The sequence below is a fragment of the Argentina silus genome (assembly GCF_951799395.1).
Source record: "Argentina silus genome assembly, chromosome: 19".
NCBI lineage: Eukaryota > Metazoa > Chordata > Actinopteri > Argentiniformes > Argentinidae > Argentina > Argentina silus.
Window position 1 is genome coordinate 15,539,777 of NC_139673.1, and position 15,000 is coordinate 15,554,776.

The 15,000-nt window shown below is 46.3% G+C and overlaps 1 protein-coding gene across 1 annotated transcript in view; it reads left to right on the plus strand.

The window, feature by feature from the left end:
- Positions 1-8,357, plus strand: part of mapk8ip1b (mitogen-activated protein kinase 8 interacting protein 1b) — a gene marked incomplete at its 5' end in the record, with an annotated part of 33,909 nt that extends 25,552 nt beyond the window's left edge. The window contains 8 exons of the mRNA XM_083690746.1: positions 364-1,548; positions 3,361-3,436; positions 5,134-5,306; positions 5,778-5,884; positions 6,308-6,424; positions 6,910-6,980; positions 7,106-7,204; positions 7,715-8,357. Of these exons, the coding sequence (XP_083546872.1) occupies positions 364-1,548; positions 3,361-3,436; positions 5,134-5,306; positions 5,778-5,884; positions 6,308-6,424; positions 6,910-6,980; positions 7,106-7,204; positions 7,715-7,787 (1,901 nt within the window). The 3' untranslated portion in view covers positions 7,788-8,357. The remainder of the gene's footprint in view (positions 1-363; positions 1,549-3,360; positions 3,437-5,133; positions 5,307-5,777; positions 5,885-6,307; positions 6,425-6,909; positions 6,981-7,105; positions 7,205-7,714) is intronic.
- Positions 8,358-15,000: the final 6,643 nt, after the last annotated feature.

A 15,000-nucleotide genomic window follows, 5' to 3' on the forward strand; every position in this document is an offset into this window, starting at 1 on the left:
CAATGTGTGTTACCTAACCTTTTACTGTACATGTTGCTGCTGTTCTGTTCTCTCATTGTGTGTGTGTGTGTGTGTGTGTGTGTGTGTGTGTGTGTGTGTGTGTGTGTGTGTGTGTGTGTTTGTGTGTGTGTGTGTGTGCTTGTCTGCGCATGTGTTCTGTCGTTGTGTATCTGCACGCATGTGTGTGTCGTTGGGTTTCTGGCTTGTCTGCGTTAATGTGGATATGTATGTACACGCGGGCGTGTTGCATGTATACTATCTGTCTATTGTCTGCCTGTCTGTCTTTGTTTGTCTGCTTGCATATCTGTGTGTGTGTGTGTGTGTGTGTGTGTGTGTGTCTATATGTGTGTCTCCCTTCCCCAGGTGATCTGACTCCACCCCATGAGCACAGTTGCCTGAGTGACGAGGACAAGGTGCAGCAGGGGGGCGGGGCCACGACCAAAGACCGCGGCACGTCCACCGACGCCCCTTGCCGACACAGCCACACCCACAGCTCCACCGCCGGGACGCGCTCCAAGCTGCAACAGGAGAAGCCCCCCGCCCCCCCGCCTCCGCAGAACTACACCCCCGCGCCCCTGCACCCCGCGGGGAAGGGCGAGGGGGGTGGACCCCACCGGGAGAGGATCCGCTACCACACGGACGTGCGTCTGGAGCCCACTGAGGAGATTTACCTGACCCCCGTGCAGCGCTCCGCGGACCCCCTGGAGCAGGGCTCCGAACACGACCTGCGCTCCTTCCACTCCCAGCAGGCCGAGCACGGCCGCATGTCCATCAGCTCGGACACAGAGGGCCCGCCCCCCTACCAGCCCCTCCCTGACCGGACCAACCCCTCCATCAACGAGGAGGAAGGAGACGAGGTCTACGTCCCCCCTCCCTCCTACGCCTCCTGTGTGGAGGCCCTCCTCACCCCCCCCGGCATGACCCACACAGCCCCCCCGGCCCCCTCGGCACCAGCCTCGGCCCTGGACCTCAGCCTCAGGGGGACGGGGGCGGGGGCGGTGCTCAGGGCAGGGACAGGGGTGGAGTACGTAGACGCCCAGGACCTGGATGACCCCTATGGGGGGGAGGACGAAGATGTGGACAGGGTTATGATGGATGGGAGGGTCAGGGGTGAGGGAGGCAGGGGGGAGGACAGCGGCGGCGATGGCGGTAAGGGGGTCCATCCACGGACTTCGATGAGCTCGGAGGCAAGCGGTCTGTCTTACGACTCGGTGAAGTACACACTGGTCGTGGACTCCCACTCTCAGCTGGAGCTGGTTAGTCTGAGGCAGTGTTACCAAGGTTACAGCGACGACAGCGACAACACCGTCTACGACAACTGCGTCTCGTCGCCGTACGAGTCCGCTATCGGGGAGGAGTACGAGGAAGAGGAGGAGGAGGAGGAGGAAGAGGAGGAGGAGGAGGAAGAAGAGGAGGATGGAGCAAGAGTGGGAGGAGTTAGGAGAGAGGCCACCGCCTGTTTGTCAGAAGACTCCACCCCGGAGGCGGACCTACACTTCTCGAAGAAGTTCCTCAACGTCTTCATGAACGGGCGCTCACGCTCCTCCAGTAAGTCACCCTACTGCATCAGACACACACACACACACACACACACACACACACAGACACACACACACACACACACACACACACACACACACACACACACACACACACACACACACACACACACACACACACACACACTAACAGACATTTAACCAGAGCACTTCACAGCATTGCTGCTTTATTGTACTAGAGGCCCAGCCATACATAATGCTGTCTAGTGGTAGAGGGGTCAACTACCCCCTGCTGACCCAGTATAAACACAGGCAGGCCAGGGGGGCTGAATGCTGCAGGAGTCCCTTCCCTGGATGGTAATATCTCAGCTCCTCGAAGAGACAGGTGGAGGTTGGAAACATAACTATCACCACATCCACATCAGAGTGCTTTGAGCAGAGAGAGGCACAGCTGGGGCTGAGACTTCCTGCCGGGGTGAGGGATGCTAAGCTAGCATAGCTGTGACCTGAGACTTCCTGCTAGTGGGAGGGATGCTAAGCGAGCACAGCTAATAGCTAACAGCCCAAGGTTTTATGGGCCCTGTCTGAAATGCTCTGTTCCCTGTGATCTGCAGGGGAGCTGAGCTCAGGCGGTTGCTAGCACTGATCTGGCCCTGCAAATGCTAGCTAGGCTAACTACTGTGTTCACATGGGGAGAGATTTGTATATATTTGCATGGGAAGGCAGGATTTGTGTCCCTCTCGGAAAGTGTCAGTGTTTGATACCATTCCTCATTTCGTTCCATGTATTACAATGGGCCTGTCCTCTGATTACTGCCTCCACCAGCCTCCCTCTGTATCAGTGGCACATTGGGCTAGTTACCTCTCTGAGTGATGGATATCTGGCTGTGTTGAAAGAGAGGGAGAGGGAGAGAGAGAGAGATTATCCAGACTGCAGTGAGCTATAGATCAGTCTTCATCACAGTGATGTGAGAGTCACCTTGGGAAATCCCTGGGATATCACCATTCATCCAGTAACGCACTTAGGCCAGCCCACTGCTCTGTGTGTGTGTGTGTGTGTGTGTGTGTGTGTGTGTGTGTGTGTGTGTGTGTGTGTGCGCGTGTGTGTGCACGTCTGTACGTGTGTGTGAGCATGTGTGTGTGTGTGCGTGTGTGTGTGTGTGTGTGCGTGTGTGTGTGTGTGTGTGTGTGTGTGCATTAGATTAGATTAGATTAGATTAGCTTCAACTTTACTGTCATTGTGCAGAGTACAAGTACAGAGACAACGAAATGCAGTTAGCATCTAACCAGAAGTGCAAAAAAAGCAGAAAAGTGCAATGTGAACAATATATACAGGTAGTGCAGTATAAGCAGTATATGAGCAGTATAAGTATAAGTGTGTGTGTGTGTGTGTGTGTGTGTGTGTGTGCGTGTGTACAATATGTGCACGAGCGTGAAGAGAATGGGAGACAAGAGAGAGAAAACAGTGTGTGTCTGTGTCAGTATAGTGAATAGATCTCTCCTAGTCCTTCTCCTCCTCCTCTTGGAAGCCATCCATGTTTTTAAGTGCCCATAATTCCCAACTCTATTAGGCAGTGAATACTCAGTAATTAGACATGGCCCAGCTTTAAGCGAGCATCCCGCACTGAATGGAGCGAGGGGAGAGAACCCAACACTCAACTGTTTTGCACCGCTTGCTTCTCACAATGTGGTAAATGCGATTAATGTGTTCATATTTACTCTCACAGTGTGACTAGACTTTGCTGCATTTTGAGTCGTTTTGTTGTTATAAATACAGAGTGTTCCTCTTCTCTCCTCCCCCTCCTTCTCTCCTCCCCCCTCCTCCCCTCCCTCCTACCACCTGTCCCTCCCCCCTCCTCCAGGTGCTGAGTCGTTTGGTCTGTTCTCCTGCGTCATAAACGGGGAGGAGAGGGAGCAGAACCACAGAGCTGTCTACAGGTGAGATACACCTTCATCATCATCATCATCATCATCATCATCATCATTATTATGGCCACATACACATGCACTACTACTATACTTTACACTGTCGACATCCTGCTATGAGGGCTTTTACATCCTGCTATGAGGGCTTCTACATCCTGCTATGAGAGCTTCTACATCCTGCTATGAGGGCTTCTACATCCTGCTATGAGGGCTTTTACATCCTGCTATGAGGGCTTTTACATCCTGCTATGAGGGCTTCTACATCCTGCTATGAGGGCTTTTACATCCTGCTATGAGGGCTTTTACATCCTGCTATGAGGGCTTCTACATCCTGCTATGAGAGCTTCTACATCCTGCTATGAGGGCTTCTACATCCTGCTATGAGGGCTTTTACATCCTGCTATGAGGGCTTTTACATCCTGCTATGAGGGCTTCTACATCCTGCTATGAGGGCTTTTACATCCTGCTATGAGGGCTTCTACATCCTACTATGAGGGCTTCTACATCCTGCTATGAGTGTTTCTACTTCCTGCTATGACTGTTTCTACTTCCTGCTATGACTGTTTCTACATCCTGCCATGAGTGTTTCTACTTCCTGCTATGACTGTTTCTACATCCTGCTATGACTGTTTCTACATCCTGCCATGAGTGTTTCTACTTCCTGCTATGACTGTTTCTACATCCTGCTATGACTGTTTCTACATCCTGCCATGAGTGTTTCTACTTCCTGCTATGACTGTTTCTACATCCTGCTATGAGTATATGGTTTTTTATTTGGTACATTCCTTACATGAAGTGTCTCAAGGGTTGAATCCAGTGCCATTCTTCAATCATCGTAGAGTTTGGGTCCCTAGGCCTGATTATGTTGAGTAGGCAGAACATCCCTAACCCTTCATACTTACAGTACGGCTAACACTTAGCTAACTCTAGCCCCTTAATCCCCTGGCCCTCCTACACTAGCATTAGCCTAGCATATAACAAAACATTCATGTTTTCTACCTGACTATTATGCTACATTTGCTCCCCACTCATTTGTTTCCCACTATCTCAGAATAAGCCAATAGGGGGCGAAATCCTATGCTAAATCTTGGTCGGAAGCTCCTAGTTTTTCCGAAGAGCAATTGAATTCAAGATTTGAACTATCTTACATCGTCTTCGGCGATATAGAGATGTGACAGGCAGAAAGGGGTCTCTCAGAATCAGCAGAGCACAACAACCTCTCTAGGACTTGTGTTTCTACAGTTTGGCCTTCGTATGGCCCTTTTGACTGTCACACTTGAGTTAGCAATGTGGCGGGTCACAGCTGCTGTAGAGCTAGTCCTCAGGCTGGGGAAGGGGGGAGTGGGTGGGGGTGGGTGTCGAGAGAGAGGGGGAGGGAGGGAGGGAGGATGGAGAGAGTGAGAGATACAAAATGCTGTGCAGTCATGCGCATGTACAGTAAAGCTCCAATGGCATCTTTCACTGTGTGTGTCATCAGTCCAGTGTTGTAGGTGAGGGGTCACAATCACCAGAGAACACACCTGATTCAGCTAATCAAGCGCTTTGAAGCTCCATCAGGTGTGATGGCACTAGGCTGGGAACCAAAACCTGAGCCAACTGCGGCTCTCCAGGACCGGCTCTATCTTGAACCCAACTCTAAGATCTGATACGTGGTTCACGGTATATCTGTGTGTGTATGTGTTTCCTGTCCTGTCCGTGACTACGCCCAGGTTTGTCCCTCGCCATGACGATGAGCTGGAGTTGGAGGTGGACGACCCGTTGCTGGTGGAGGTGCAGGCGGAGGATTACTGGTTCGAGGGTTATAACATGCGCACGGGCGCCCGCGGCATCTTCCCCGCCTACTACGCCATCGAGGTCGCCAAAGAGCCAGAGAGCTTCAAGGGTTCTGACCCACCACCACCCATCGGTAAAGTACTGACCCGTTATAGAGCTTTAGAACCAAGCTGCTGATCCATCCTCATCAAATAGTATCTGCTGACCAGGGGAGGCTGGGGAGGTAGAAATCGGAGGATGGGCTCATTGTAATGCATGGAACGGAATCAGGAATGGTATCATACATGCTTGTATGATGGGGGCTTCTTTAAAACTGCCCCCTTCAGGTTGCCCAAGCTATTACCTAGTCTCCTTATCTCCCCTCACTGGTCAGGATAGCATATGTTAGCATTATCAGCCAAGCTATGTGATGTCATACAGCACCTTTGAGGTAATTTAATGTAATTGAAACCAAGAATGTTTCACCTAAGTGATGTAACTGAATAACTAAAGATCATTTATTGAAATCTATTTTGTCTATAATACCCCTCCTCCCTCTCTCTCTCTCTCTCTCTCTCTCTCTCTCTCTTTCTCTCTACAGCAGTGAAGAGCAGTGAATGGGTGGACAGATACCGCATGAAATTCCTGGGCTCAGTCCAAGTGCCCTACCACAAAGGGAATGATGTACTGTGTGCAGCTATGCAGAAGGTATGGGGAGCATTGTGTGTGTGTGTGTGTGTGTGTGTGTGTGTGTGTGTGTGTGTGTGTGTGGGTGTGGGTGTGGGTGTGGGCGAGTGTGGGTGAGTATGGATGTGTGTGGATGTGTGTGGGTGTGGGTGTGTGTGGTTGTTTGTGTGTGTGTGTGTGTGTCTATGTGTAGAGAGAGAGAGAGAGAGAGAGAGAGAGAGAGAGAGAGAGAGCGTGTTGGGAAAAATAATCTATATAAAGGTGTTACAGATGAAAGGGAACAGATAACTGAAGATTCTGGCTTGAACAATTATACGGTCAGTATAAAAAAGGGTCAGTAAAGAAAGGAAATAATAACAAATGAGAAAAGAGAGAGAAAGACAAATATAATAGACACTTGAAGGTCTGTTTGCCTCACTTCCTTCCTGTTTTGATTGTCACCAGATTGCCACCAATCGGAGGATGACGGTTCAATACAACCCACCCTCCTCCTGTATCCTGGAGATCAACATGAAAGGCGTGAAGCTTGTGGTCCAGGACGACTATTATTCCTGCGACAGAGTGAGCACACAAGCACACACACACACAAATATACACACACATACACACACACACACACACACACACACACACACACACACACACACACACACACACACACACACACACACACACACACACACAACTCTGACCAGCAACTACATCAAAGAAGGGAGATGTCGCCCCTGTGTGGGCAGCGTGGGGTATTGCAATACAGTGATGCCATGTTTTACAGCAGTCCAGATTAATTGAGGCAGGTTGTGATTCCAATCTTGCCACCGACAAGTAGGAATATCCAAATCAATCTTGGAGTTCTAAAAGCATTGGGTTTCGTGATGTCAGCCTAAAGAACCCACAATATAAGAACCCACAATATAAGCTTGTTTTACTCTGTATAGCTGTTTACCAAAAAAGTTAAGGAAAAGTAAAGGAGCCCGCTTTGTTGTTGTTTGAATTACAGATTGCACCTTTAATGTGTGTATGTGTGTTTGCTTCTCTGTCTGCAGAGTAACCAGTGCAGCCACTTCTTCCAGTTAAAGAATATCTCCTTCTGTGGCTATCACCCTAAGAACAGCAAGTAAGTCCAGCAGGGATCGTAGTGATACACATGTATACAAATACATGATTGGTTTATTGATTGGTTTATTGATTGGTTGATTGGTTGAATAATGGATGTGTGTGGTATGTGTGGTTGCCCTTCAGGTACTTTGGCTTCATTACCAAGCACCCAGCAGACCAGAGATTCGCCTGTCATGTGTTCGTGTCTGAAGACTCCACCAAAGCCCTGGCAGACTCTGTGGGGTAAGGGACTGTTTCTCCCTTTTCATTGTATCTTTTCATCCTCCACCTTTATCCCTGTCTTGTTATCTTTCTTCTGTCTTTGAGAATTCCAGAGATATCTTGGTGAAGCATTTCTTGGTCTAGACATGGTTGTTAGACCTGTTCCACTTGTTCATGCCGTAGACTGTAAGAACATGTCATGTCCCATAGTTTGACATGTCACTTTTACCTTGACATGGTGTGTGTCACTGTCAGTTAAGAATTTTTAATTAAATATGAATTTAATCTATTAGAGTAAATTAGATTAGAATTAGATTAAACAATTCAAAGTGAATAACCTTTCCTCTCTTCTCTTTTCTTCTCCTTTATCCTCCTCTCTTTTCTTCTCTTCTCCTCTCCTCTCCTTGCCTCTCCTCTCCTCTCCTCTCCTCTCCTCTCCTTTCCTCTCCTCTCCTCCTCTGACCTCCTCTCCTATCCTCTCCGCCCCTCCCCTCCCCTCCACCCTCCTCTCATCTCCTGTCTCTCCTACAGGAAAGCCTTCCAGTTGTACTATAAGGAGTTTGTAGAGTATTCTTGTCCCACAGAAGACATCTACCTGGAGTAGCCCCCCACCCCCCCCTCCCCCCAACCTGCCTTCCACCTCAACCCTGTACAAGTGTAGAATAACCTAATGTTGCATGAAGGACAAAAAAATCTAAAAAAGAAGAAAAACTAATACATCTGACAAAAAAGAGGAGGAAGGAGAAAGAGAAGGACTAACAATATCACTCTTTGGTTGAGACTTTGTGCAGACGAGTAATGGAACCAATTGGAGAAGAGATGTTGAAGACGGGGGTTTGCCAAATATGCAAAATGAGGTCATTGATGATGAGGAGGTGATCTCAGGCTGTCCAATCAAAGCACAACGCTCATATCACATGACTTGGACAGTGACTGGACCGTGACGAGTCATGGTGGACAAGCTTGAACCCCAGGAAGATGTAATGAACGGCCTTGGTGGTGGACCTGGTGAACCCCCTAAGAGAACAGCTGCTGTTGTTGCTAGTGTACCAGCTAACATAACAGAGATCTGGGTAAAGAAATAAACGAATGAGTCTGTTGTGTGGTTGTGATGCAGTGTGAGAGGGAAGCAGTGTATATGTGTGTGCTCATGGTGCTGTATGCTGAGGAAAGATGAGGCCTCACTTGACTCGAGGTTACTACTGATCCAGAATCAGATTACTATATCCCCTCAACCCAGGGGAGGCTGGTGGAGGTAGAAATCTGAGGACTGGCTCATTGTAATGCATGGAATGGAATGAGGAATGGAAACACAAGTTTGATATCATTCCTCATTCCATTCCATTCCATGCCCATCCAATGGGCCCGTCCTCCGATTTCAACCTCCACCATCCTCCACTGCCCCAGTCCTAACCCATGTGAGCTCTTTTTGAAAAATGCTGCTTTTGATGGCTCAGTAGAATGGCTGCCAGCAAAGCCTTAGCCCTCCGTTCCTCTCTCTCTTTGACCCCTTGTCCTATCCCTCGTCTGCAGGGTCATGTTCACTTGGCATGAAGCGGGAGAACAGTTTTTGAAATGGAGCTTCTTCTAACTGAACTCTGACATTTGAAAATGTGTCCTCCCGTTGGTGTCTTGAAAACGCAACCGTGGTTATTCTTTGACGTGTGAGAAGACTGACTGGTTGGTAAATGATTAAGGGTAGATGTCAGGGGAGGCTGGTGGAAGTAGAAATCGGAAGACGGGCTCATTGTAATGCATGGTATGGAAGGAGGAATGGTGTTTGATACCAGTGCAATACAAGTGATAATCAGAAAGGCTAGTTTCCTTCTCATAGTTCTCATAATCTTAGGGTCATAGGTTAAACATCTGAGATATAAAATTAGAGTTCAAATTGGCCAATAATCTGTTGTTGCCATTTAGATTTTCTAAGGGGAAAATCGAAGGATGTTTTAAAAGCCCACACTGTCACCCCTGACAACAGGAATACTAATGACCTGAGAGCATCACAAACAGGAAGTGAGAGGTAAAGAGTGGCGATGGGAGTTGTAGTTTAAGGTAAAGCCTCTGTCTGTCTCGGAGGTGCTGACTTCACCTAGGAAGCACAAAGCAAGAGGAGACTTTGGTGTCTTTCAGATCTTCACAAGTAGTGCCTCTTTTTCTTACCATCTGATAACTGGACCTTTCTTTTTTTTAATGATCATCGTGGTTATTATGATTATGTTCTTAGAGTTACCATATACAGTGGTGGCTGGTGGAGGTAGAAATCAGAGGATGGGCTCATTGTAATGCACGGACAGAATGAGGTCTGATCCCATTCCCTATTCCATTCCATGCATTGAAATAAGCCAATCCTCCGATTTCTACCTCCACCAGCCTCCCCTGATATGACGTGTTGCTGATATGAGAGGTTGAAAACAAAAAGCTGTGTTATGGATAAGAATATATAATGAGTGTGTTGAAAATTGAAATGGAAGATATTTGCAATGCCAAGCTTAGCTGGAGAGTAGATTAGGAATAGATCAAACTTCAGCATAACATAAAACCTCATCTAAAAATGGCGTACATGTAACTAGACGTCTGTTTTAGAAGCAAGGGCTTGACCCAAGAACCGGCCCTAACCCAGTTTCTGCACTTTTCAAGGTTGTTGATTTGATGGAACTGTTTAGGAAGAAGCAATATGGTGGAAAACTCTCCTAAATCCACTGAGATGCCAGGTGGAACCATCAACATATTGTGTGTATACCATAGAGATGCATAGAGTTCATTTAGGGGAGTGCGCCTTCTAGTGTTTATAACTCTATGGTGTTTACATCTACAAACACTAGAGGAGTAGCGGCCGGGGAAGGCGGTTTTCTATGAGACACAATGGTTAATAGCCAGGAATATTATTAAAACAACCTTCATAATATTCTAACAAGAACCTGTAACACAATGTATTATTGTTCTATGAACTGTAATTAACAGAAAATGGAAATATTATGAGGGAGAATGTTTGTAAAATAGGTGTCTCTAACATTTGAAACTTGCTTGAGAGCTTGGGATTTTCCATGGTTTAATTTTGTCTGCCAGACATGATTTCCAACCACACCCCTTCGACCATCTCAGTCAAACATTACTTCTCCTGTCTGCCTATCCCCCTTTGAATCCGCTCATAAATTCACTTTTTTTTTTACACATTTAATTCCCTGTTTTACCTTGTTATCATGGTAGTAAGATCCAGTAAACACCAGATTTTATTTTTATTCTGAGCAGAGAGAGATCCAGTGTGAATATGAGACAGCAGTGGAGGCTGGTGGAGGTAGAAATCAGAGACCGGGCTCATTGTAATGCATGTAACGGCATGAGGAACATGTTTGATACCATTCCTCATTTCATTCCATGTATGAAAAATTCTCTGATTTCTACCTCCGCCAGCCTCCACTAGGTGGCACCGATGCTCTCTCAACTCTCCTCTCAACACCCAAACAGTTAGCATGGCCACTACGATGAAACACAGCTGAGGCTATACAAACGGTGTACAGATAGGACATACCTGTATATGAATAAATATATTGTAATTACAAATGTTACACTGTAACGGTTCATACTATAGTAAGTGAAATTATTATTTTTTTCTTCTTCTTTTTTTTTGAAGTGTGAATTTTATTCTTTATTTAAAAATGTCAATGCAGCACCTGTGATGTCCTGTCCTTAATCTAACAGTGCTTGACACACACACACACACACACACACACACACACACACACACACACACACACACACACACACACACACACACACACACACACACACACACTCACACACAGTGAAACCTATTTTTTGATGTTTATTATTACAGTGCTACAATAGTAGAGCTGTGTTGAGACATTGGCAGTACACTCAGATCTGTCCTGAAGCAAAGCTTTAGGTCCCACTGTTGTGATGAAGTGGAGATGGTGTGTAGATGGTGTGTAGGCCACATCAGCTAGGCTCTAGTAGTACTCATCCTCCAGGTTGGGCTGGTAAGGGTTCACTAGGTAGGGAGGCAGGTGAGGTGGCATGGGCTTCACTCCGTAATCTGGAAAGACACATCAACAGTCGTGCGTACAGTATGTTATCTACAGCCACTGTCCTCTTCACAGGAGGGTGGGAGTATGTGTGTGTTTGGGCAGACATGACCCTCACCATCAAACAGACTGACATGGTCCTTGATGGGGTCAGGGTCAAAGAGCAGCTCTAGGGAGGCACTCTCCTCCTCAGCATCTCTGCTATAGGAAACACACACACTTACTGTACTGCACACACACACGCACGTGTGCACACACACGCACGCGTGCACACACACACACACACACACAGGCACACACACACACACACACACACACACACACACACACACACACACACACACACACACACACACACACACACACACACACACACACACACACCTCACTGTGGTGCACTCTGAAAGTATGTGAGAGTGTGTTACCTGTTCCATACAGGTGCTGTTAGAACTCCTCCAATCAGAGTGGAAATCAGGAGCAGAGTCATCCACTCTCTGGTCTTCATCAGAGGCATGATTTCTGAGTCAACTGTCAGATAATCTGTTAACCAGTAGCGGTATTCACCATAAAACACTCAATTAAGTCTAATAGAAAACATTTGAATAATATTGCAATCTGACAAAAAGCATTGCTTCATTCACAACACATTCTACCTACCACAGACAATTGCAGGTTGCTGACAAATGGTTGTGGCCTTTCAATTCAGGGCAGTTAATGGTTACAATCCGCCAGCAACATTTGAGTATCCCCAATCATATACTGTTGTTGAGGTACAGAGTGCAGAACAATTTAACAGGAGAAGCTTCTCCATATCTCCATAACTACTGTTGCCTTTATGATGTCACAATAAGGCATGTCACTTTTCTCAATAGCATTGTCCACACTCAGTGGTTTTTTGTCAAAGTTGTTAAAAAGGCATTCAGTTTGGCATCAGAGTTAGGTTAGGTGTAATATTATCAGTGGTTCTTAAGGACCGCATACATTGTTGGTGTCTTTCACAAAAGTAGGCAGGTAAAAAACAAACTCTCACAACATTCTAATGAAACTTGGCAGATGTTTGCCTACAGACTGGAGACAGTTGGTCTGATTGGAGATAGTAGCCAAAGTACATCCAGACACCTTTCTTCTAATGCCAGCTTAGAGAGCGAGAATAGCTCATACTGCCAGACCCACAGGTATGAATAAAACTGTGCACGTAGACCTTCAGGATACACTGTTGTGTTTGACTTACTGTCTCAAACAACCTTGAAGTCAAGTTGCAAACAGTAGCCTTGCACACCGAGTTGCTCTACACGAGTCTCAAACCTGCGACCTCTGAAATGCCAACACACGTAACCGTCTCCTCAATACCCGATGTAAACCACACTGCCACATCGACAGCACAGGTGAGCGCATTTGAACTGTACCTATTACCCTTGCATCAGATAGAATCAGAAAATGTCATTTGCTAATTTGCAATTGTTTGCAAGGTGCTAAAATCTTCAGTTCACAATTGGAGTCCACAGTTCAAAATGGAGACTGTAAAAGGAGTACTATTTCAGATTAAAAATGCACATCACCTCTTTGCTATCATTGTTTGAGGCGTCTGACTAGTGAAAGTTTGTACTGGTGACTGACAAAGACAGGTTTGCTGAAGAGTGTAATGCCAAGCCAGCTGTGATCCCAGAGGCCTGGAAGAGCATCACAAAAGAGCACTGGTGGGACTGAAGGTGGCTTTCAATGTAATGTGAACTTCTTGTCACAGTCAGAATCAGATGCAGAATGAATTGTAGACCAAAGGCATCTCAGAGCAGAAACATCCATTGAACAGTGGACACAAGGGGGAGTTAGATCCTCACTATCTCATCAGAACCATTCACTCATTGGGAAAGAGTGACACACTTGGCAAGACTTTAAAATAGATGTGGCACACAAAATGGCACACCACATGGCACACAAAATGGCAATGGCACACCAAAAAATATATTGACTTGATTTAACTAACTTTTAATAAATCAGAGAAGATTACCGTTACCAACAGATGATTTTGACTAGAAACAATGTACAATGTTTACCACGATTGTCAATGTTTACCACGGTTGTCAACCACGGTTGTCACAACTGAGAAGTTAACCATGAAAATGGGGGGGAAATGATTAAATTGTGTCAAGTGGACATTTTTAGTGATGTAAGATGTATGACAGTTGATCATTGACGATATCGAGAAAGATTTAGATTTGTTTACCATGGTTGTCCGTTTTTCCAGAACCGAGAAGTTAACCCTGAAAATGAAAAGTGTTTGATTTGCATAATTTGCAAATATTGCTGAATTATTACAGAACTATGAAACATTATTTTTTGTTAATCACAAATAAAAATGAAGAATCAAGTACAATTTCTGTTTTTTTTTATCTCATATTTGTTAGAATTTTAAACTGAATTGTTCATTTTGTGATGTAAGTGAGATATATCCATACTATTTAGATTTATGACAGTTGATCATTGACTATATCTTTAATATAGAAAGACCATGAGTGCACATTTCTGGAACATTACACAATTTCAGTTTTTTTCTTCATAAAGTATGGCTTAATTTTATTTCCGCCATACTCAAACACCCCATTCCACAACCTTCCACACTCACTTTCTATCAGTCAAGCGTACTTATAGAAGCAACCACACATTGGCCTCCAACAATTTACATGTGCATGAAAGTGTGAATAAGTGAGCAGCCATCTGAACTGTAATCTTTCTAATAGACGCAATGAGAATCCAATGAGAGTTTCGAAAACTGCAACTGCGTTGGCATGATGTCCAATGCATTTACAGGCTGTTTACTAAAACTCTGGTCGAATAATCACAGTTTAATCAAGGTACGATAAAAAAAATCATGCTGTATAGTATTCTGAGTTCTGTATTCAGTATTTAGTTATTTTCTGCTCTGCTCAACACGATTTGTTTCAGCAAATTGGAGCCCATTCTGTAATGCAAGTAGCGTTGGATTATCCTGCCAAGAGGCATTAGACCTGAGTTGTCCAATGTTGTTGTAGAGGACTCCCTCTGCTTGTTGTTGTTGGTACTGCAGCACAGATTTATACAGCAGGCCAGGGGAGGCTGGTGGAGAGCATGTTAATGCTTGGTTAGTGAATGTTTCAGTTGAGAGTTGTTTTACTTCTGTAATAGCGTGTGTGTGTGTGAGTATACAGTACAAACATAAAAATATGTAGTCTAAGAATCATCAATGTGGTATGCTAGCTCCTGATTAGTGAAGTGCGTGCGTGCGTGCGTGCGTGCGTGCGCGTGCGTGCGTGCGTGCGTGCGTGTGTCTCCTTTTCCATATGCACCATATTTCCGTCTCTTTCCTCTCTCTTCCCTCACCTCTCTCAGACCCTGTCAGAGCCTCCGTGTGGGGTCCAGAGTGACGACACAGCAGGGGGTGAGGATGGGTGAGGACGGGAGAGGACGGGGGAGAACAGAGGGCCAATTATCACGGCTCACCCCTGGGTGCCCGGCCATACCACCCAGCATTTAACGTTCAGCAGCCAGCTGTGTCTTTGAGCTGACCTCAGATCAGCCGGAGCCTGTCTGATTATAGACAGCCTTGCATTATTCATACACCAGCACCATCTGGCTCTATCAGCACAGCCTTCCATCTCCCTGTCTCCTCCTCTCCCCACCTCCTCTCCTCCCCAACTCCACTCCTCCTCTCCTCCTCTCCTCCCCATCTCCTCTCCTTCCCTCCTCACCTCTGCTCCTCCTCTCCTCCTCCTACTCCCCATCTGCCCTCTTCTC